The sequence below is a fragment of the Neomonachus schauinslandi genome, chromosome X (assembly GCF_002201575.2).
Source record: "Neomonachus schauinslandi chromosome X, ASM220157v2, whole genome shotgun sequence".
Taxonomy (NCBI): domain Eukaryota; kingdom Metazoa; phylum Chordata; class Mammalia; order Carnivora; family Phocidae; genus Neomonachus; species Neomonachus schauinslandi.
Window position 1 is genome coordinate 90426863 of NC_058419.1, and position 23288 is coordinate 90450150.

At 39.9% G+C, this 23288-nt stretch overlaps 2 protein-coding genes across 5 annotated transcripts in view; one reads left to right on the plus strand and one right to left on the minus strand.

The window, feature by feature from the left end:
- CASK (calcium/calmodulin dependent serine protein kinase) overlaps positions 1–23288 on the plus strand; it is a 362770-nt gene that overhangs the window by 191436 nt on the left and 148046 nt on the right. The gene's annotated exons all lie outside the window — the stretch shown is intronic.
- On the minus strand, positions 11921–13819 carry GPR34 (G protein-coupled receptor 34). The gene has a single exon (XM_021682073.1). The coding sequence runs from the start codon at positions 13817–13819 to the stop codon at positions 12683–12685; it is 1137 nt and encodes a 378-aa protein (XP_021537748.1). The 3' UTR covers positions 11921–12682.

The window sequence follows — 23288 nt, forward strand, 5'->3', positions numbered from 1 at the left end:
CCACCCTTAATCAGGGTCTCAAGAACTTCTACTTTGAAGAGCTGATTTCTCGGCAAATCATGGGAGTATCTCCCTCAAGAACTATTTTTCAAACAGCAGAAATTACAGTCCAGAGTTTGAAGGTTTATAATCGTGCAGAAAAGTGATTAGCTTTGTAAGGAAGGTCCAGTGACAAAACGTAAAAGGACCTACTAATCGAAGTTTCATTATACTTCACCTTGGGCTTTGTCTTTTTATATAGGTTTGTGTGCACCAGATAGACATGGTCTTCTAGAATTGCACACCCCAATAACACTGTAGCAGTCTCGGCGGCGGTCGTAAGAACTGGAATGCTCTCTGAGGGGGTGGAGGGAAGTAGATGGGAAATTAGGTTTGGGGAAGGGAAGAAACTTCAGCATTGGATTATAAATGAGGCAGAAATCTTTTTGAGGACAGTCAAATTTTGAATTTCAACATCTTTGAGTCAGTTAAGTTTAATTCATATCCTGCTTCAGAACCTACCATTCTTTTTTTTTTTTTTTTTTTAAAGGTTCTTTGAGGGGCGCCTGGGTGACTCAGTCGGTTAAGCGTCTGCCTTCGGCTCAGGTCATGATCTCAGGATCCTGGGATAGAGCCCCACATCGGGCTCCTGGCTCAGCGGGGAGCCTGCTTCTCCCTCTCTCTCTCAAATAAAGCTTTTTAAAAAAAAAAAAAAAAAGGTTCTTTGAAAAGCCAAAAGTAGATAGAAAATTTTCTGAAAATGAAACATTTGATGATAGAATTCCAAAAATAATTTAGGCCATCATATTGCCCCAGGTAGAAGATACATCCCTACCCCTCTGCACTGGGAAACAACACCTCAGATTGCAGTGAGATTTGGGGAACCGAAAAGGTATCCCCCATCAGTTCTCTGGAACTCTCACCACTGTCCCTTTCTTCCCAAGACCAGGGTTTCCTGGCCAGTTTATTACTGATCATTTCTTTTGGCTTTCTAGATACAGTTGTCTTGAGGTTAAGTCCCTTGCTCCATGTCACTTCCTGTCCTTATTCAAGGGGGCAAAAACCGAGATGTGAAGGGAAGGCAAGGGGCAGTTGGGCACCTGAGGTCTTACCACCTGTACCATTAGTATCTGGGTTCATTTCCTCTTAAGAGCCCAAAGTACTGAAGTAACAAGCTTTCCTGAGAGCCGCTTTTAGGAGGCTTATAAATGGCAGCCACTGAAGTAAGTGCTTTTTACATATATTCGATCAGTTTTTAAAATTTCTCTGAGCTAGATACTATTCTATCAGTTTCTAAATGAGGAGATTTAGGCCCACAGAAGAGAAATAACTCGCCGATGGTGACAGAACTGCAAAAGCGTAGGGCTAAGATTTGGACCCAGGCAGTGTGACTTCAGAGCCCATATTCTTAGCTGCTGCCAGAATCTGGTTTATTGTGTTGGGTATGGTGACCAAGTATGCCCAGTGACCAAAAATATATCTCACTTATATACCTGTTTGCAGTTTTCAATCTGGAAGTTTATTAACTCCTGCCAACTCTCCCATTGTAGAGGTACCTTTTTCCTCTTGTAACTGGTAAGTAATCAGAAGGTCCTATTTTGAGACTATGTATTGTTTCCCTTTCACTCAGTTGATTTTAGCATTGATTGATGATCCTCACCTAAATCATTTCTTACCCTGATGGACGCAGATATATTAGCTTTGAAGTAGTCACTTGAAGACATCACTCTAAACAAGTCTTGGTGTTGAGATAATTCTCAAAACAGTGCTATCTGTGGCTTAGCTTCTAATATTACCGTATTTTGTCTTCTTCCCTGTCCTCCATCAAAAACCAGCCTAAAATGTACTGTTTTAATAAACCAACAAATAAAGCATCGAGGCCAGGAAACCTAAGTTCTCTGGAGTGCCGTACCTCCAGAAATATCTGGTAGAGAAAACTGGAAAAAAGAAAAACCGCAGTTAAATGTTCGCACCTGTCTGCAACGCATGCCTTCGACAGTGCTTCGGCCAGCAGAGGGCAGTGTATTACCAGCCCTAGTTAAACCTCTCTTGCAATTAAAGGCTGAAGCAGAAGCTGCCCACGTTGCTCTATTTTCCAGCTAGAAACTTAAAACCATTTAAAAGTTTAGTTTTTTTAAGTTCTAACAGAATGATAAACGTCATTATTTTACTAGCTGAAAAACACTTTAAACGTGATAGAGTAAAAGTAATTGTGTGGACAAGGATTTCTGTCCTTAAGATGAAAACCCATTACCACTCATCTGCCTTTAACAGGATATGTCCTTTGGGGACTTTTTTGTTTTGTACCGGCGATTATCACAAGAGTCACCTTTGTAAAACACTCACAACTACAATCATCCTAGCAGTAAAAAATAAAGTCTGACATTTTAGTATGTGAAAGTTGTAATCATATCTTCTAGTTTTATTGAGCTTTTTTTTTTTTAATCACAGCAATTCATGGACATAGCTTTAAAAGTCAATACTGAAAGGCTTGTAGTGAAAACATGTCTATTAATAAATGTAATTTAAAGCACATTTCAGCTAATGAAGAAAGTATAGGTGCTATTCTCTCCCCTGTAGTCCTTCCTCCTGTTGGCTTAACACACTCTGAAGATCCTTTCATTTAAGAAACCCCCTAATCGGTTGCCTCGTTATTCCCTTCTCTCCATCAGGGGGGAGCATATGCTTGTTTTTATCTCTGAGAACACATGGTTTGTTTAAATCTTTAATAACCCTGCCACTCCCCACCCTACAGTGGTTTGGAAAATTGGTATCTCTCTCTCTCCCTCTCACACACAGCTTTCAAGTAAAAGAATTCAAGGCATTGTCTCTCTTGTTAATGAATTACTTACTGTATTCACTGTTGCCTTTTTAGAAGTAGTACTTTTTGTTTATATTTTATATGCATCGATTATCTCTTGCTGCATACCAGACCACCCCCAGACTTGGTGGCTTAGGACAACCACCATTTGTTCACTCTCAATTCTGTAATTTGTTCTGGGCTCAGCTGGGCAGTTCTTCTGTCAGTCTCACCTGGGGTCATTCATGCAGCTATGTATAGCTTCTTAGTCATCTGGAAGCACAGCTGAGACTGGGCGGTCCAAGAGGGCCTCAGTCTTGTGTCTAGAGCCCCAGCTGAGATGGTTGTGCAGGCTGATAGTCTCTCTCCATGTGATCTTTCTATTGGGTTTGTTTATAATGTGTTGGTCTCAGGCTTCCAAGAGGGCAAAACTTGAAGCTGCAAGGCCTCTGAAGGTTTTGCTCAGATGTCCTACAACGTCCACCACCTTTTATTGGTCAAAGCAAGTCACATACCTGCCCAGATTCAAGAGGTGGGCAAAAGACTCCACCTCTGAACGGGAGCTGCGGAGAATTTTAATCTACCATCTTTAATCCACCACATTTTTTAATGTGCTTGCAGTGGTAACGTTTTAATTAGATTTTTATGTCTTTCCCTGAAAGTGCATTTGCATTGGCTCTTTCCTTGGGGGTTAATATAGTATGTGTACCTCAGTGTTCATGGCTTCTTGGGCAATATTTCGAAAAGAAAAGTTGAGGTTACTGTCGTTTTGTTTTGATTATTATATTACGAAGTGCATCAAAAGTATCATGAATCCATTGTTTCCAGAATATTAATCTAGCTTTTCAGTAAAACTAGAAGAAAAGTTTGTTTCTGCTAGTGTGATCCTGAAAGCTGGATAAATTCATTGATCTCTCCAATATGAAAGCCTAGAAGGATGTGGAAAGACAATTAGTCTAGCTTACCCCTTTGGTAGCTCCCCCACCACCACCACCACGCTGGTTTGTACTCACTACTCAAGATTTCCTTATTTGCAGGATCATAAATGGAAACTATCAGAGCATGAGACCCACATTTACTTACTTAGCTGATTCCTCTCACTAGTTGCCACATATATTCGGACCTCTGTAATCAGCCCCTAACACAAACTGACCTGTGTGTTCCAGTGTTTTTCAAGACTCACTGGCCACAAAGGGGAACTGAATATGAACATGCATGCAAACCTCATCAGTTCCCTTTGCAAGCAGCTGAAAGTTGTTTTTTAATATAAAGGAAACAGGGTTTTTCTTGTGAGCACAAACAGCTTGCAGCATTTCTGCTTCTGACAGATCAGGGGACACACAAGAGAAGACAGCACTAAATTGTGAGAAAGACAGTTTAAAGAGAAAGGAAAATGGCAAAAATTGAATTGAGGAAGAGAAAGAGGTGCTGCTGTGTACAGGAAAGGAACAAAGCAGAGGTGGGGGACTGGGGTGCTAGAAAGTCTTAGTAAGTAATAGAACACGAGAAGAGGCAGGACCTGTAGAAAGGAAATGTCTGTAACAGGAAAGGGCCTATGGCAGCATTGCCAGCAGTATTAATGGAAGGCATTAAAATCTCTTGGTCCAGAAGTTTGCCATTGGATAAAATTTGAAAATATAACCCATTAGAGTGATTACCATTCCCACCTGAGTTCATGCTCCTGAGCCTGGTTTATAGCAAAGGTGCCTTGTCCCCATTTCAGAATGCAGTGTGGTGACCCATTTGGGCACTCTGATTACAGAACAAAACCACGGGTCAGTAAGAAAGCAAAGAAACCTAAGCACCTAACATGAATGTCACAAAGCTCCTAGAATCCGTCAACTCATTTTAGATCTAGTTTAAACAATCTCTCTAGCAATAAAAATGCCTACTACGTGCTGAGCAAGAGACATAGGTCAAATTCACTACGAAAGAAGATTGAGGGAAACTGCTTGGGGACCACTGACCATACATCAAGCAGCCCCCCACCATACGCACACTTGTCTGAGTAGCCCTGAGGGCATTACTGTATTAGCATATGATGGCACAACAGGATTGCAGGTGGCCCCTGCTTGCCAATCATTGAGGCAGTGACTGTTCTGCAAGACCCAAAATTTCTATTCATGGGATCTAAAGAACATCTAATCCAAACTTTATTAAATGCCTGAAATACTTTGCTACCTTCCCAGCCTGCTGCGGATCCATACTATATTGAAACACTTCGATTAACAAATAACTCACTGGCTTTCTATTGCATTTGAGATCTGTAATTATTAGAAAACCCTCTCTTACGATCTGGTGAAACATACCTCTTGCAACTCCCATCCTTCACCGATCCTCTTTCAGCTTGCTCTCTGAAGCTACACACACCCATTTTTGCTGTAATGTCTTTCCTTTAGTCTTCTGCTTTAAGGCTACATAATCTCATTCTCCCAACTCTTTTTCTGGTATCCTGCAAGGTGCCCTCACTGTCCTCTTCTACTTGTTCAACTTTCAGAGCATGGTTCTGACGAGCACGTGACTGGTCTGTTACCGCTCTTGTCCTGGACAGTGCTGTTATTCATGAAAGCTGAAGTTAAATTATCCTTTGTGAGTTACTCCGCAACTCCCCACCTCACTTGTTCCAGACCAGCTTCCACTGTCTATCTTCCTAGTTCCGATGTTTACCTTCAGCTTCTGGCCATTCCATTTTATAGATTTTCCCTTGACATTTGAGTATTTGGATAACATATATTGAATGTTTCCTCCTGGACAGGTACATTTATTAACTCATTTAGTCTTCATAACAACACTATGAGTTAGGTTCTCCTTGTTTTCTCAGTAGAAGAACAAGAGCTTGTCCAAGGCTACGTAGTAAGTGGTGGAGCCAGAAATTGAACTCGACCAGTCTCACTGCAAGAGCTGCCTTTCTAACCTGGCTGTTATGCTGACTCTCAGTTCTATTATTTAATAATGTTTCATGTCATTGGGCCAAGAAGACCTATTGGATCCAGCCCCACCATGATCCCCGCCATGGCCTTACTCTGGTGGGAGGGTGACACTGCTCCAGTGCTCAAGACTCTTCTGGACTGTGTCTGGATGGTCAATGCCAACATCTTCCTATGTGGATACATTTAGCAGGTCACCTCCTGGCCCAGCAGACTTTCTGTGCTTTCAAATCATTTCCACATCTGTACTCAGATGTTTGAATTTTGTAGTGTAACTCTAAGAAAACATTTCTATGTTCTCAGGGAATGTCTCATCTGGACTCCACTTATGAAATGCCAAGCTAATCATAATTCTGTCTGCAAATTCTTTAGCGTGGTCTTTGAGAGCTGTGTATCAGAAGGCCAGGGTTTATCTAGATTTTTTTATTAGAAAGTTTCTTTCAAGCAAAAGAGAAAACGTCTTACTTTCCTTGTGGTGTCTGGCAAAAGAAACCATAAGGAAAGGAGAAGGCAAGGCCCACACCGATACAAGTGATTAACAACGCATATAAACAACAAAAGATTAGTATCCAGAATAAGTGCCATTTCAACAATTTGAAAGAAACGAAAAGAGAGGCAACTAATTAAGGGGGGAGTGGGGAGAGGCCCAGATATGAACAGGCCATTTACCCAAGAAGAAACCTGAATGGCGGGGGGGGGGGGGGCGCGTACAAGACATGAGCCGATGCTCCATTTCAGTTGTAATCAGGGAAGCACAAATTAAAACCACAGGGAGATGCCATTCACACCTACCAGATGGGCAAAAGTTAGTAAATATGACAAAACCAAGTATTGGAAAACAACTCATGTCTCACTAGACTCATGTCTCGACTCATGTCTCTCACTAGTGGGAGAGGTGTATAAATTGGTAAAATCACTTTGGAGAGCGGTTTGTCACAACAGAAATCAATTGCAGATGCGCGTACCCTTATGAGCAAGCAGTCCTACTTCTAGGTGTCAACCATAGAGAATTTCCACACATGTGCACAGGGCGTGCAAGAGACCATGGTTTCTAATAGAAAAAGTGGAAACCACCCAAGGGCCCACTGTCAGTGAAATGGAGAATTGAGCTATTGTTTGTTCCCACAGTGAAACACTGTGTTATCAGTGCAATGAATGAATGAGACCTACATATATCAACATAAACAGAAATTGAGTGAAAAAGTTACAAAAGGGTGTAGTAGTAAGATACTCTTTGTGTCCGTTTTAAAAACAAAAACTAATGCATATTGTTATATATACCTGTGTTATAAAAGTATAAAAATGCACATCAGAATTATACTACTAACTTCGGGAAAGAGGATACCTCAGGATGAGCTTTAGTGAAGCTAGCTTTGGGGGTTATGTCTGGGTACAAGAGAACAGTTAAGCTAATAGGGCCAAGTGTTAACATCTGTTCAATTTGGGTGATGGGTGCTTGCTGCTTACTGTATTGTGCTTTCCCCCTCTTTTGGATGTTTGAAATGTTTTAGAACTAAAAAAAAGATGATACATGGAATGACCCCACCAGAGTAGAACTGTAACAGTTGACTGTGGATCCTGCAATAACTGTATGACTTACCAAAGCAAAAAGAGATTCTATGTATCATCCACACCTATATTCAAACTATAATTAGAAACTTCTTCCAAATCTCATCTTAGGATGGTTCTTGATGCATTTCCTTGGCCAGAAGCAAAATTAATAAGGGTGAGGTGCTCTAAAACTTTATTTTTCCCCCATTCAGCCTGTAGGCTTTTGTGCAAGATTACTGTCCATGTTTCAGGCAGAGTTTTCCCGGAGTGTGCAAATGTGCCACAGCTAGAAAACCAGTCTTTAAGATTTTGGCTTTTTGACCTCACACAGTTTGGATGAGTGATAAGCAGAATTTTTTGTCCCAAATACATAGTTGTTTTTTTTTTTTTTAAAGACATCTCAGTAGTTAACCATTGGGCTTGGGCAGAAGGAAATGAAAACAAAAAGCATTGTCTTAGCGGAGACAATGTCTGTGGAGTCAGAGTCTAACTCACATCCCCTCCTGTGTAAAAGGCAGTTTTCCTTACACCACTGCAGTGTAGATTAAGTGATGATGTGTGTCCAGTGCCTAACAGTGTAAAGGCACATATAACATCTCTATTTATAATATAAATATCTCTGACTTTGCTTCTCATTTTCTTGCATGTGAACTTGAAAGGGGGGAAATAAGAGGCATAGCAGAAGTTTAGGACAAACCTAGCACTTCCTTTCCAGCTCTGAGTCTGTTGTTACCACCCCCCAGCCAGCCCTCCTGTCTTCATCTGCAAACCAGACTGAAAAAAGACGTGGCCTCAGCCAACGTGAGAGCGTGCCTTGGTTTCCATCTCATCTGAGATGACACAATTCAGATTACATTCTGAGTTTTGAATGCTTTCTTCTGATGAAAAATAGAAGTGCCTTGGCAAGTTATGGCATCTGGAGTTGGTGCCTGACTTAAAAGGCTCTCCTCGTAGATGTCACGTCTGTTGTGAATGTTTTTCCCACTCTGTGCTTTTGCATTTATGTTTGTGTGTGGTTTTTGACAAAAAAAAAAAATAAGCTATGCATTTTCCCTATAGTTATTTCTATTGTTTTATTAGTAGAAAGTTCTTTCCCATCCACAGATGAGTTAGTCACCTATTTTTAAATCTTTTCATGGTTCCGTTATTTACATTTAACAGTCTTATCCACTTCATAATGTTTTGTGTGTGACATGAGGTGAGGCTATAAACTGACTTTTGATTAATAAGCACAGCACTTTTTATTAATCCATCCCTTCCTTCCCCTATGCTTCTCATGTGTCTCCCTTTATTTGTAGTGGTTCTTTCTGAGGGAGGGAAGTTTGTCACACTCACTCAGGATTTCAAAAATCCACTTAACGCCATTTTGCAAGATTCTAGCACATCTTGAGTAACAGAGCCTTAGGTTTCCCTCTGATTGTTCCTGCCCCTACTCTGCTGAGAGACATTAATTATGTCATATTATCTTCTCCTGTATCATTGAGGGTCTGCTTAGAGATGTGTATTCTGTTCCAGTGATAAGCTTATCCTTGTATCTGCTGCACAGAGTTCTCCTTATTGAAAGATAAGAATATATTTTAATCGGGCGCCTGGGTGGCTCAGTCGGTTAAGCGACTGCCTTCGGCTCAGGTCATGATCTCAGGGTCCTGGGATCGAGCCCCGCATCAGGCTCCCTGCTCAGTGGGAAGTCGGCTTCTCCCTTTCCCACTCCCCCTGCTTGTGTTCCCTCTCTCGCTTTCTCTCTCTCTGCCAAATAAATAAATAAAATCTTAAAAAAAAAAAAAGAATGTATTTTAATATCTGGTAAAATAAGTTTCCATTCATATTTCAAAAACCTAGGGCACCTGGATGGCTCAGTTGGTTCAACATCTGCCTTCAGCTCAGGTTATGATCTCAGGATCCTGGGATCGAGCCCCGCATCAGGCTCCCTGCTCAGCAGGGAGCCTGCTTCTCCCTCTCCCTCTGCCCCTCCTCCTTGCTCATGTCCTCTCTCCTCTCTCTCTCTCTCTCTCTCTCACACACACACACACAAATAAATAAAATCTTTTTTAAAAAAAACCCTTAAAAAAATAGCCTGTTAATATGTTTCTGCAAAATCCAGGTTGCTTGTTGGGAGAACTCTATTTCATGCTGTTTTTCTCTTGTGGGTAACTTTCAGTAAGGCTTTGATTCAAAGGGTTGTAATTTTATTAGTTCTACTTTTATACTGGCAGGACTGAAGGATCCATTTTAAAAAGAAGCTGAAAATAAACCCTTCTGTACTTGAACAAAATTTCCTTTTTCTGTTGACCTGATCCTAGAAAGTTAACCGTCATCAAACCCAGCTCTGCACCGAATACTTTTCCAAAATGAACAGCAATACTCAGCATTGGGTCTCAGTCTGGCAGCCAGGCAGTTAATTTTGCCCTTGTTTAGTTTTGCGTATGTGAGATGCTATTTAGAAACTTGTTCTGAGTATCTTTTGCAAGGTGAGGATATGTATATACTTGGGAATTTCCTTTTTCTGCATGCTTCTAGAACTAAACGTTGGGTTGGGGGATGTAGGGACAAGTGTTTCCTGCTTGCAAACACTAACGCTCAGTAAGAAATAAAAGATTATATATAACAAATAGGCTTAAATTCAGTAAGTCAGTAGCATGTTAAAAATTTACAAACATTTGCAGGATTCAGGTTACTCTAAGACATGTTATTAGTGAAACTTCTATCAATAAACAAAATCCATTATAAACTTAAGCTCAGATTGACTTTTATCAAAATTTATTTTACCACAAATATTATACCAAGAATTAACTCAATGTGCTTTTTAATTTTTTTTTTTAAAGAATGCCATTGTGTGGGGCACCTGGGTGACTCAGTCAGTTAAGCATCTCTTTTTTTTTTTTTTTTTTTTAAGATTTTATTTATTTGTCAGAGAGAGAGAGCACAAGCAGGAAGAATGGCAGGCAGAGAGAGAAGCAGGCTCCCCACTGAGCAGGGAGCCCAATGCAGGACTCGATCCCAGGACCCCGGGATCAGGACCTACACCAAAGGCAGACGCCCAACTGACTGAGCCATCTAGGCATCCCAAGCATCTGACTCTTGATTTCCACTCAGGTCATGATCTCAGGATCGTGGGATCTGCCTGTGTCAGGTTCCGTGGCTTGAGAATTCTTTCCCTCTCCCTCTGCCCCTCTCCCACTCATGTGCGCACATGCAATGTAATTTAACCATTCAGGCTGTTATGTTTATAGTAGAGACATGTAGGGATATAAAATGCTTACCAGTAATGTAAAAAAAAATGTTTTTTCCTTTGAGAACATGAGGGAAAATTTAGTATGGTTATATTTTAAAACCATACAAACAGAAATGCCAAATTTCAGTTTGGTGGTATTTGCTAACATTGTCACTGCAAAGTAATATAAATTTTTTCTGAGCTGCTAATTTTTCTGCAGATTTCCATTTTTATCCTCAAATGATTCTTGGTTTTTTTTTTTTAATTCTGCTTTGACCTGGTCTTTATTCCATCAATAGCATGCACTTACTAATATACGGCTGCGCACTAATTGTATACAAGCCAAATCTCATTAAAATAAATTTAACCCTAACAAAATTCTTCATACTCTTTAACATTGATTCCCCAGCCATTGGCCCACCTGAAGTTTGAAGAATTATTCTAACTATAAGAAATTCTCCTACTCTGTGACAAACTTATGAATGGATCCTTGGACTTTGTCATAATAGCTTTTATATATTTACTCAATGGCATTCTGGTTCTCTGTGTGACCAAAAAACTGAATAAATGCTGGACAAAGTTTTAAAAACAGTTGCCGTATTACATCTCCTGATTACAATCATATGATGTCCTATGCAGCTATATCAAGATACATTAACTAGGAAAAAATAAAATACACCCAGTTTTTCAATTCTGTTAAGCACCCCCTCCCTGCCTCCCTGTCTCACTCATCTGCTCATTCGTTCACTCATTCAATTATTCAACAGATACCTATTGGTCACCTGTGTGCCTTGCAACACACTAAGTTCCCAGGAGCCCTTGCTAAATAAGAGCCCTTTCTCTTAGAGCTTACTCTCCAATTAATTTTGAGCATACATGAAAATTTCAGAATTTGCTCCCTTTAATTCTAATCTATAAGTTTTCTTTATTATAAAATATTTCGAACACTCAGCAATATACCAAAAATAATAAAGCAAATACCCAAGTACTATCACGCAGGTTTAACAGACATTAACATTTTGCCATGTTTGCTTCAAATCTCTCCAGCTGTAACCATTAACTTTAAGTTGGTGTGTTATGCTGTGGATATTATGCACATTATATACTTTTATTGCATATCTATAGATCCATAAAGAATATGGTATTTCATGTGTTTTTGTATTTTACATAAATGATTTTACATGGTGTATACCTTTTTGCAGTTGGGTTTTGGGGGGTATTTTTCTATTCAACATTGTTTTTGATAATTCTCCATGTTGATGCATGCAGGTGTAGTTCATTTCATTGAAGCGCGGTGTAATACTCCATTTTGTGAACAGTTTATTTCTCCATGCCTTTACTGATGGATACCCAACTTAGGTTGTTTCCAGTTGTTTGATATCATGAACCAGCAGTTCACTGAGCATCATTATGTATAAGTTTTCTTATAAACATGTTTGAGTGGTTCTGTCAGATATGTACCTAGTATCAGACTTGGTGGATCATAGGGTGTGCCTATTTTCAATTTTACTCTATCAAAGCATGGTCCAAGATGGCTGAGTCGCTTATAAATCTGTTTTAAGTAAGGTGTGGGTTCAAGTCCTTATTGCTAGGCTATCAAATTCTTAGCTCATCTGTTGTTTGATTTTTACTGTACAGTATTTAAATTCTTTCTATTTGATCTAAAGAGTGATAGATAATGGGTGATTTCATTTTATAATTAGAATTTATTATTTCATCTGTTATAAAGGTTTAGGCATAAATGAATACAGTAGCAAATTATACAGGCTCTTTAAATGAGAAAGAACATGCATTTTCTGACATTTTTGTCAGTCCGCCAATCATTTAACTTACTTTTAAATGCACTTTAAATTAGTATTAAGTGCTTGATTTTGAGTAACTACGTTAGTGACTTGAGAAACCATGACATTTTAATTATTCTGTTGTTAAAACCATAAATTTCAGTTAACTTTATAATCTATGTTAAGAGTGTTCGCTTAACAGCATATTTTGAAAAGACTTTACATACAGATTTAAAATCTAGTGATAAGTATAAGCTTTTCTTTCCCTTGAAATCGTTTACAACTAAGTAAATGAAATATCACAAGTAAGCAAAGAGCTTTGAGCAGATCTGAGCTTTGCAAATGCTAGAACTTTGTTTCATAATTTTTAGTTCTTTAAGGAATTTAGAGGTTGTATTTTTTCATCCTTTTAAATGTGTTTACCGCAAGTGCTTTAAGAAGTAGACTGAATTTTAGCTGCAGCAGATGTATCATGCAGGGAGTATCCTGGTTTAAATTCTGAAGTGCTTTCACTTCTGCTCGCTTCCCCTTGAAATCGTCTAGAAAGAAGTTGGCACATTATTTTGCGGATGTTACTGGACATCAGGAAATACATGACTGGATCTAAGCAGCTATTGAAAGATGAGAAAACCAACATGATCTCATTGGTTTTGTGAATGATTTCCTTCCAATAGCAAGACGGCCTATTTAGCTGTGAAGATATATAGACAAATCGGAAGGCATGATAGGGAACAAAACATACAGTAAAAATGATAAGTACGATAAAGGAATTTCGGGCTGTTTTGGCATATTTACCAGAGTTGGGAAATTTTGACCTCCTTTTGGAAATCCTCAGTAGATTCTTGCCGATCTTAATATATGAAAGGATTATTAGTAAGAAAATTAGCCAGAACATTACCACAAGAACGTAGTTAAAAATTGCTTCTCCTTTGGCATTATGCTTCTCTCTATAATGGAAACACACTGTGGAATTATGATCTCCTTTCTTAAGGGTTAAAGTAATCATAGTTAAAAATCCAGCAAGAGCAACTGTCCATACTGTACAGCAAACGTAAACACTTTGTTTGGTTGTTACTGCCCTCCGTTGTTGTATAGACCGATTAATTTTTATGTAGCGATCCAAACTGATAAATCCAAGCAAAATAATGCTAATGTACATGTTCATATAAAATAGTGTTCCCACGACCTTGCAAAGGATCACACCGAGTGTCCACTGGTTCCCGTTAATGTGATACATTATTCGGAAAGGCAGGCAGAAGATCAGTAAGAGATCTGCAATGGCTACATTCAGTAGGTAAATCTGTATGGAATTTCTTTTGCGGTGGATACCCAGAAATACATAGAGGGCAATTATGTTTCCAACCAGTCCCACGATGAAAATAACAGAGTAGGATATTGTTAACAGGCTAGAAAGTAGTTTCTCATCCATGGAACAGGCAGTAGTAGTATTTGGGTCTCCTGAGAGGTTCAGCAATTGGTTGCTGCGATTAGCCATAAAGCTGCATTTCTGGGAGGAGGAAGGCCAGCTGCGGGCTGTAGCATTCAGCATTGTTACCATGTGACCTCTCATTGTCCGGTGTAGGGATCAAAAAGCGGAGGCGTTAAATGACATGTTCCTTGTGTGTAGCTTTTATGTCTTCAGATTTTTCCTACAACAGAATGCAACATCGAGCCATTTACCATTTTAATAACAGTCACTATAACTCGAAGCCCAAATAATAAATCATTCATTTTTAGACGTGAGAAACTTTAACCATCTACGCTAGGTATATAGCAGCATTACAGTATCACCAAACAAGCAGTAAATGTAGTAGAGCCTTAGGGAATGTCATGCTCTAACCTTTCCTATGGCTGCGGTATACGTTCAAGGTTTGTTTTATTTAAACTTCCATAGGGAGTTTGTTATAGGAATAGAGACGGAGGTGAAGAGAAATGACAGCTCACACTGCTCAAAGATAAGGGTCAATTTCCCTAAAGGTAGTTACAGCCATGAGTGAGCTGGGCCCACTGCTGACCCCTGCCCAGCTTCCTGCCTTGACGCCTTCCCTTGGATATGGCAATCATTCATTTTGACAAGGGCTACCACACAGCCTAGGACAGATAAACTGTGGCAGTATTCCATGGTGGGAATAGAGGAGAGAGTCCTCAGTGTCTTCCTTTGCAACCTAAGACCTAGTTGGGTGTATTAAAATCATTTGCCTACAGGGCAGGCAGACAAAGACCAAGAGAGCAGAGCACCTGCCTCCTTAAGCAGACTATTCTAACACTGCAACAGGAGAGCAAAGTAGCCGAACAAAACCAAGTCAGGTGGCAACGGCCGCCAATTAGGCCAGGCAGTCTCCTGACCTAGAAACCTAGAGTGATAGTTAGATGGAAAACAGGATGTGCATTCCAGGATTTTGAAATAACTAACTGCAGCTTACTATGCTCTGGGTTAGGTAATTTGCAACTGTTGCTAGAACCTTATAAGAGATAGAGTGTGGATTCCACTTGTTTGTGGCAGCAGAGAATGTTAATGCTACCTGTTCTTGGCCCTTTCCTGGGCATTGATTGCTATGAAGAACTCAGCCTGGGAGGCCATCATAAGGAGCTAGAAGACATGGAGAGAAGGTTCCAGGAAGTCTCATCCCTTTCCTTTCTTAGAGCGACTGCCCCTTTTCTCTACAGCAGCATCTTAGCAGAAGTAACGTAAAGATGTTCAGAGCAAGGTTACCAAAATCAGACCTAACTAACTCTGTGACCTTGATCAAACCAATTAATCTTTTCTAAACCTCAGTTTTCTTATCTGTAGGAATGCACAACGGGTATGAAGAACTTAACCCTAGCACGTAAAAGTGCTCCATGAAAATTAGCTTTAAAAAAAAAAAAAAAAAACCTTTGGACTAATCTCATTTTAGTAAATATTTCACACCTGGCTAAATACTACATGGAAAACAAAGGTGAACAAGACCAAGATCCTGCTTTCAGTGAACGTTTTTGTAGGCATGTGCATTCAAATTCTGAATGCTATAATGTAAAGTCGATTTGAATTATAGTAACTTCTTGATGTGGCATGGTACACAGAGAAAAAACATTTGGAAGAACTTAGCCTTTCTTAAAATTCTATCTATAATTTGATCAAGAAGAAACCATGTCACTGAGGGTAAAATTCCAGTTTAAAATGTTGTCAAAAGGGGAAAATTGATTCCAGGAAAGAGGAACCAACTGGTGAAGAGGAAGTTATGTAATCCCTGGTAAGAGCCTGTCTGCGGAGTTCAGGTCCTTGGAGGAAGGGAGGCAGGAGGACCAAGTCTAGTCTGTCCTGTGTCTCAACTGTAGAAAGACCGATGTCGGCAACATTTATAGAAATTTACAGGCATGCTTCTGGTGATCTGAGTTTCTAAAAGGAAAGGGCCATCTAGGAAGAAAGGCAGGCTGCCAAAAAATGAAGCTGATAAATGCGATCTAGATTACCAGGAAGAGGAAAAGGGTGCCTGAAGGAGGGATTTGCCTTGTGTGGTTGAGTGGGGAGCTTGCAGAAGCTCAGGTAGAAACCTCTCATAGCCCCCGATGAAAGGGAACTTGATGGCAAGTGATAGGATTTTGAGAGCTCAGATAGCCAAAACGACTGCGAGGACTCCTCTGTAAGTGGTTCTTTTTTTTTTTTCCCCTTCTCCCGTGCTGTATTTTAAACTCCGTTAGGGTTAGGAACCAAGACCTTTTCGTTTGCCTCTGTGTACCAAGTGCTCAGCCCAGTGAATATTACTGAATGAAAGAGGGAAATCAGTAGAAGAGTAGGTGAAGTTCTACATGCAGATCTCAAAATCAGCAGTTCAAGTACAGGAAGGGCTTTAGCTGCAGTAAGAAACGAAATTGCAATGGACTGTGGTTGCTGTGTCGGTAGCGCGCTGCAGCTGCAGCAAAAACTAACCCCCTTCTTTGGTTAAATTCATAGATAGGGAGTGTCTTAAATGAAGACCATTACTCCTCATCTGAAGGGTGTTACTGCCAGCTGGGAGGGCCTCACCTGGAATGCAGTGTTTCATCCCAGCAGCACACTTGGAAACTGCCACAGAACAAAAGGGGACAAAAGCCCAAATCATGTCATAGGAGCAAGCTGAAGGAAACAAGCACCTCACCCTAGAGATGGATTTCACCCTGTGATCCGTGTTTTCAGAAAGCAGTACAAGGACTAGTAATAGAAACTGCAGAGACAGATGCTGCCTCCTGTTAAGGAAATGTTCTAGAATGAAACCGTCTATCTTGGGAGGCGGTAGGGGTCTTAGCACCAGAGATCTCAAGACTACCACTGATTGGGTGCTTTGTAGAAAAGATTCTCGCTGCCTCTCAATCTGGGCTGCATATTAGAATCCTTTTGAGGGCTTTTTAAGGATACCAATGCCTACCTCCAACCCCAGATCTTCTGATTTAATTGGTCTGGAGTGGGCTCCAGGCAAAGGTTTCCTTTAAAAGCTCCTCAGGAGATTCTAATATGCAGCGAGAATTGAACCCTTGAGCTAGATGGCTGGACCATTAACTAATACTTATTTAGCAGCTGCAGTGTACCAGGCACATTTATATTACTTCATTTGCATAATCCTTATTGTAACCTTGTGAGGTAGGTATTACAAAAGAGGTAGTGAGGGATCAAGAGGTTGTGAACTTTACCCATGACCACACAGCTCTTAAATGGCAGTACCCAAGCTGGAACTCAGATCTGCCTAGCTTTTAGGGTCCATGATCCTTTTCGCTAAACCTCACTCCTAATCACATAGGATCAGCATTTTCTTTTTTAATGCTGAGTTATGTCAGCAGTATTTAGACATGATTCCTTTAACATTATCCACATTAGCGATTTTTTTTTTTTAGCGATTTTTTAAAAGATTTTATTTTGAAGTAATCTACGCTCAATGTGGGGCTCAAACTCACAACCTCGAGATCAAGAGGCACATGCTCTACCGACTGAGCCAGCCAGGTGCCCCTCACACCAGCAATTTTAAGAAGAGATTATTATACCTTCCAGCTTTACTTCTTTGTAAAAAGTATTACTCTTTTCATTTGCTCTGTCCATTTTAATAAGTAAAGAAGTCCAGAGTTTACAGAATCACAATCATTCATTGGAATGTTCAGCGTATCTCCCAGAGCATATCTTTTCAAACTTACTTCTAGGCCTGAGAGCCATCATAAAGATAATTCTAGAAAGCCATCATCAAGATATTTCTACAAAGCACATATCCTGAAACCATTTGCCCCAGCTCTAATCTGCCAATAAAATAAATTAATAATAGTTGGACAACGTTGCCAGTAAGCCTTTCTGGTTTTGCTTTATTTGTAAGCTTAAAGCAAATAAAGCAAAAGCAATGCATTTGTTTAAATACTAATAGTGGCCATCATTTAGAGCCATGTGTTAGATGGCTAGTGTCCGGTCATTTATTAACAAATTAACAGATTAGATTCTGTTTTACACTTAATGGCTGATTTTCGCCTTCTTTGCAATGTGTCAGTCAGTCACTGTTCTTAAGGCCATTTATTGATGTTTTAAAAACTACTCATTTGATTTGTTAAGAATCGCCAACGAGAACAAGAAACAAACCACTGTGTTCGCATAGTGGACTAATTTCCCGGTGGGCATTACTTGTGACTTGTGTGCTATATTGACACAGTCACAATGGTTTTCTGAGAGTAGATGGTAAAAGGTTTTTTTTGAAGGTTGTTACTTGACAAATCCTGAAGTTTGTCCCCCTGTGTTAGTGCTGCACTGTATCCAGCACCACCACCCCCCGGCCAACAGTTTTCAACTGGCTCATGTCGGAGCTGCTGTACTGGAGGGCAGCGCCCAGTACTTTCTGCTGTGGCCTCCAAAGAGCCCAGGGTTTTTAAATGCACTCTGGGTATGTTTGTGAAAACATCTCATTGCTTTGTGAAAATACATACCTATTTGGCAATGGCAGCAATCTTTCCCTGTAATTTGACTTGCTGGTGACCGAGTCTTTCAGGCCATGCTTCAAAAATTGCATTAATTGCTGCATACAGAATAAAAATTGGAAGCACGTTACTGTGGAAATAATACTATTTGTAGTTCATTAGGTTTTGTTAAAACTTAACTGTGTCTAAAAGAAACATTTAAAAAAATTTCAGTTGAATTAACTAACACGTATTTTGCTTTTTCTTTTTTCTAATATTCACCTCACTTACTTCTGAAACACCAAACTTAAAATTTAGTTCATCTGGCAATTACCATAAAATAGTAACAATATAATAAAGTACAACTGGTGCAAATAGGGAGGCAGCAAAACAATAAAGTTAATAAGTGATAGATCATTTAAAATACATTGGAGAGGGCGCCTGGGTGGCTCAGTTGGTTAAGCGACTGCCTTCGGCTCAGGTCATGATCCTGGAGTCCCGGGATCGAGTCCCGCATCGGGCTCCCTGCTCAGCAGGGGGTCTGCTTCTCCCTCTGCCCTCTTCCCTCTCGTGCTCTCTGTCTCTCATGCTCTCTCTCAAATAAATAAATAAAATCTTTAAAAAAAAAATACATTGGAGATAAAATTTGTTGCATATGAACATAACTCTTAATGGGTTCAAGTAGCTCTGCAAGTCTTTATGGCAATATACAAAAGACAGTATAACCAACGTGACAATATTGATAGTATGAGCTTCAGTACCCACAGTGACCTCTAGTACTTCCAGTAACTAAGAAGACAGCCTCATTTTAAGTCAAATCAAGGCAGAGAGGTATCATTCAAGCAGTTTACTCAGGTCTCTAAAAAGCAAAGCACTGCTAGTCACCATGAAGCAGGTTTCACTTTTAGTATTCAGATAATCAAATTTTAACTGAAATAATGGGTCATTTATAGAGTTGAAATCAAGGAGTACTCACAGGTCAGGCTCTCATGCAGTAAAAGGAGCAGAACCCCAAGCTTCCCTAAACACAGAGACTAGTCTTTGTATGTCAGCTGGGCTCCTCCATCCGGTCGTGGTACAATTGGTTGAGGTTGTCTTTTTTTTTATATTTGCATGTGGTAATAAGTTTTTTTTTCCCTTTTCTTTTTTCAATATGCCATCCGTCCGATTCCTTGTGAAAATGTTCAAAAGCCCACCAGCATGCAACCATTTTATGTGTAAGCTCAGTCAACACTTCACTTTAGAAAATTATTTCTATCTTTTGTATGAATACCTTTCACCTTCACAGTTGTGGTAAGTTTGCCCTTATCCCCCAAATAAAGAAGTTTTATAAATTCTAAGCAGAATTATGCATTTTCTATTTTTCCTAAGAAACAAGGCATAATAAGCACTGAATATCTGTTTCTTTCAGGATTCATTTTAGAAATTAAGTTATTCACATAAAATGGCAGTCCTGTAATGAACTGTACTAACATCAGTAATGAATTATTTTATTCCTTAGTTTTAAGTTTTATTTGATCTGTACATTATTTTAGTAGATTTTCATGTATCCCTTTAAGACCTTGGGTGTATTTTCTAAAACAATGTTACACTCTTAGGACTAGATGAGATTTGTGATGGTATTCTCCCCTTTTTATCACTACGATAAACTCTCGCAAGTAAATTGAAATCTCTGTTTTAAAGAAAATAATGAAGGGGGGCGCCTGGGTGGCTCAGTCGGTTAAGTGGCTGCCTTCGGCTCGGGTCATGATCCTGGGGTCCTGGGATCAAGCCCCACGTCGGGCTCCCTGCTCAGCGGAGAGCCTGCTTCTCCCTCTCCCTCTGCCTGCCTCTCTGCTTACTTGTGCTCTCTATCTCTCTGTCAAATAAAATTTTAAAATCTTAAAAAAAAAAATAAGGGATTCTACAGTTTTTATTTTGGTCCTTGTCCAGTATTTAATGACTGTCCATCTATGTAACTGCTGGCCCTACAGTTTCATGGCATTTCCCTTTTTTCGTTGTCATCTGAAATGAAAGATTAGTTTTTATCCTCCCCATAATTGTTACCCTGCAGCTTTGTTTACCCTAAATAATATTTAACTCATTGGGCTTTATCTAACATTCTAATTATTTCTGGGTACATTTACTCTCCTGAACTCATATTCTCCAGAGCTTTTGGTTTGTTAATGAATATGACACATGGGACAGAATATTTTAAAATTGCTAGAATGAAAATATTTTGTAGCTCTTCCCCTTAGAACCCCTGAAAAGGAAGAGGATTACTGTGTTGGTCTGGCAGGAATTTTGTGTGTGTGCAGTGTGAGGGAAAAAAAAGGAAAAAAGAAAGAAAACCCCATAATATTAAACTTGCTTTCTTAACAGTTTTTAAACAGTTCAGTAGTATTAAGTATATTTTTATTCTTGTGCGGCACATCTCTGGAACTTTTTCATCATGCAGAACTGAAACTCTGCACTCACTTAACACTCCCTTTCCCTACCCCTTGGCAATTACCTTTCTACTTTATATGATTTGGGCTATTGTAGATAATTCATTTGAGTGGAATCATACTGTACTTGTCCTTTTCTGGCTGGCTTTTTTTCATTTAGCATAATATCCTCAAGGTTCACCCATGTTCTAGCATGTGACAGGACTTCCTTCTTTTTAAGGCTGCATAATGTTTCATTGTATGTGTATATATCACATGTTCTTTCTCCATTTATCTGTCAGTGGGCATTTGGGCTGCTTCCACCTCTTGGCTATTGTTGTGACTAATGCTGTGATATACATGGCTGTGCAAATACGTTTTGGTGATCCTGGCAGAGTTTTTTTTATATATAACTAAATAGGTATTTATTAGCATTCTGTTTCACTAAACCTAATACAAATATTTTTGTTATACTAGCTATTTTTCCACACCTTAGCCTCCGTTTGCAAAATACTAATTCTGTTTTAATCTTCAGTGCCCTGGTGACCCTACTATGACCAGATTTGAGTACATACAGTCCCCAACTTACAGTGGTTCAACTTCCGATTTTTTTACTTTGCAACAGTGTAGAAGCAATATGCATTCAGTGGAAACCGCACTTCAAATTTTGGACTTTTGCCAGGCAAGCGGTATGTGGCCCGATCCTCTCCTGTGTTGGCTGGGCAGTGGCAGTGAGCTACAGCTCCCAGTCAGCCACGCCGTCACGAGCGTCAGCAAGCACTATACGGATAACCACTCTGTACCCGTGCAGTCATTCTCTTTGTCACTTGGGGTATAGTATCCAATAAGTTACCTGAGATACTTAGCATTTTATTATAAAATATGCTTTGTGTAAGACGAGTCTACCTGACCGGAGGCTAATGTAAGTGTTCTGAGCATGTTTAAGGTAGGCTGGGCTAAGCTACGAGATTCGGGAGGCTAGGTGTATTAAGTGCATTTTCAACTTACAGTATTTTCAACTTACAGTGGATTTACCGGGACATGACCCCATTGTAGATTGAGGAAGATCTGTAATCTTTTTCTGGTTCTTCCCTCCCATGAGCCTTTTCCGATTCATTCTGAGCTTTCTACTTTCTGTCTCTTCTGTTCTTAGCTCATTCTCATGTATCTTCTTCCTCCTTTATTGGTAGCTTAGCTTGTTCTTTATATAAAGATAGAAGTAGAAAAGCATAAATAAATGGATACGTTTGTCTGGCACCATCTATTACTGATATCACCATCCTCTCTTTATCTGAATCCCAACCCTGGTTAAATTCAGCTCACCACCTGCTCCAGACCTGAACCCTGCTGGCTGAAATGAGGGCTACTAGGTACACACCCAATCATGTTGATTGTTCTCACTTCACATTCATGACCACAAACCTCAAGTGGGCCCCTGTGCTGCCAGCAGTCCTGCTGTATTTCCTTTGTCTGTTGGTTCTCAAAGCATGGCTCCCCCCAGTAACATCAACGTCACTCAAGAACTTGTTAGAAATGCATGTTCTTGACCTCATCCCAGACCTTGTGAATCAGAAACTCTGGGGGTGGAAGCCAGCAAATCTGTGTGACTCTGAGGCTGAAGTTTGAGAACCACTGCCTTAGTCAATTCATTGTCCCATTGTTTGAAAATATTTTTTCACACCTTCACACTTCTCAAGTTGCCAACAACCCCCTCTCCTTCCCCACTCCCGCCTGATGATCACTTTTATTTCAGTGTAAATAGAAAACAGAAGTACTCAGAAGAGAGCTTCCTCATATTCCTACATCCCCATCTGCTTGCATCTACAGGTGCTCCTGGACCCTGCCTTCTTCACTGTCGCTGGGGCCAACCCCTCTCCCCACCTGCACATTATATCCCATCCCTTCTTTCCCCTGGAGCTGTATATTCCTCTCCACAGGGTCTTTCCCATCAGCACACAAATGTCTCTCTCTCAGAGACAAAACAAAAACAAATCTCCCTGAAAATCTTGAGATGCTGCTATGGAGCCGTCAATCATATTATTATGTGAAACTTTTGAATATTTATAGGTATTTTCTTATTTTCATAAAAGATAACGAAACAATGGAAAGATAAACCAAAAAATAATACAAATACTTACAGAAGAGGAAGGAGAGATTAAGGGGAAGGAGAAGGTACAAAAGCTAGACCTCTCTGAATGGAATTTGTTTACAGTTTTGACTTTGGAATTATATACATGTTTTATTTTTTTAAAGATTTTATTTATTTGAGACAGAGCATGAGTGGGGCGGGGGGTGGTGGGTAGGGGCAGAGGGAGAGGGACAAGCAGACTCCCTGCTGAGCAGTGAGCCCGATGTGAGGCTCGATCCCAGGACCCCGGGATCATGACCTGAGCCAAAGGCAGACATTTAACAGACTGAGCCACCCAGGCACCCATGTATATGTTTTATATAATCAAAACATCAAATCAAGTCAATCTAATTCAAACAAATTGGCCTCACTGGGTAACAAACTGAAAGCATAACCACAAGGAGAATTCTTTTATTTTTTTTTATTTTTTTTTATTTTTTTTTTATTATGTTAGTCACCATACAGTACATCATTAGTTTTTGATGTAGTGATCCACGATTCATTGTTTGTGTATAACACCCAGTACTCCATGCAATGTGTGCCCTCCGTAATACCCATCACCGGGTTAACCCATCCCGCCAACCCCCCCCCCCAAAACCCTCAGTTTCTCAGCGAACCATGAG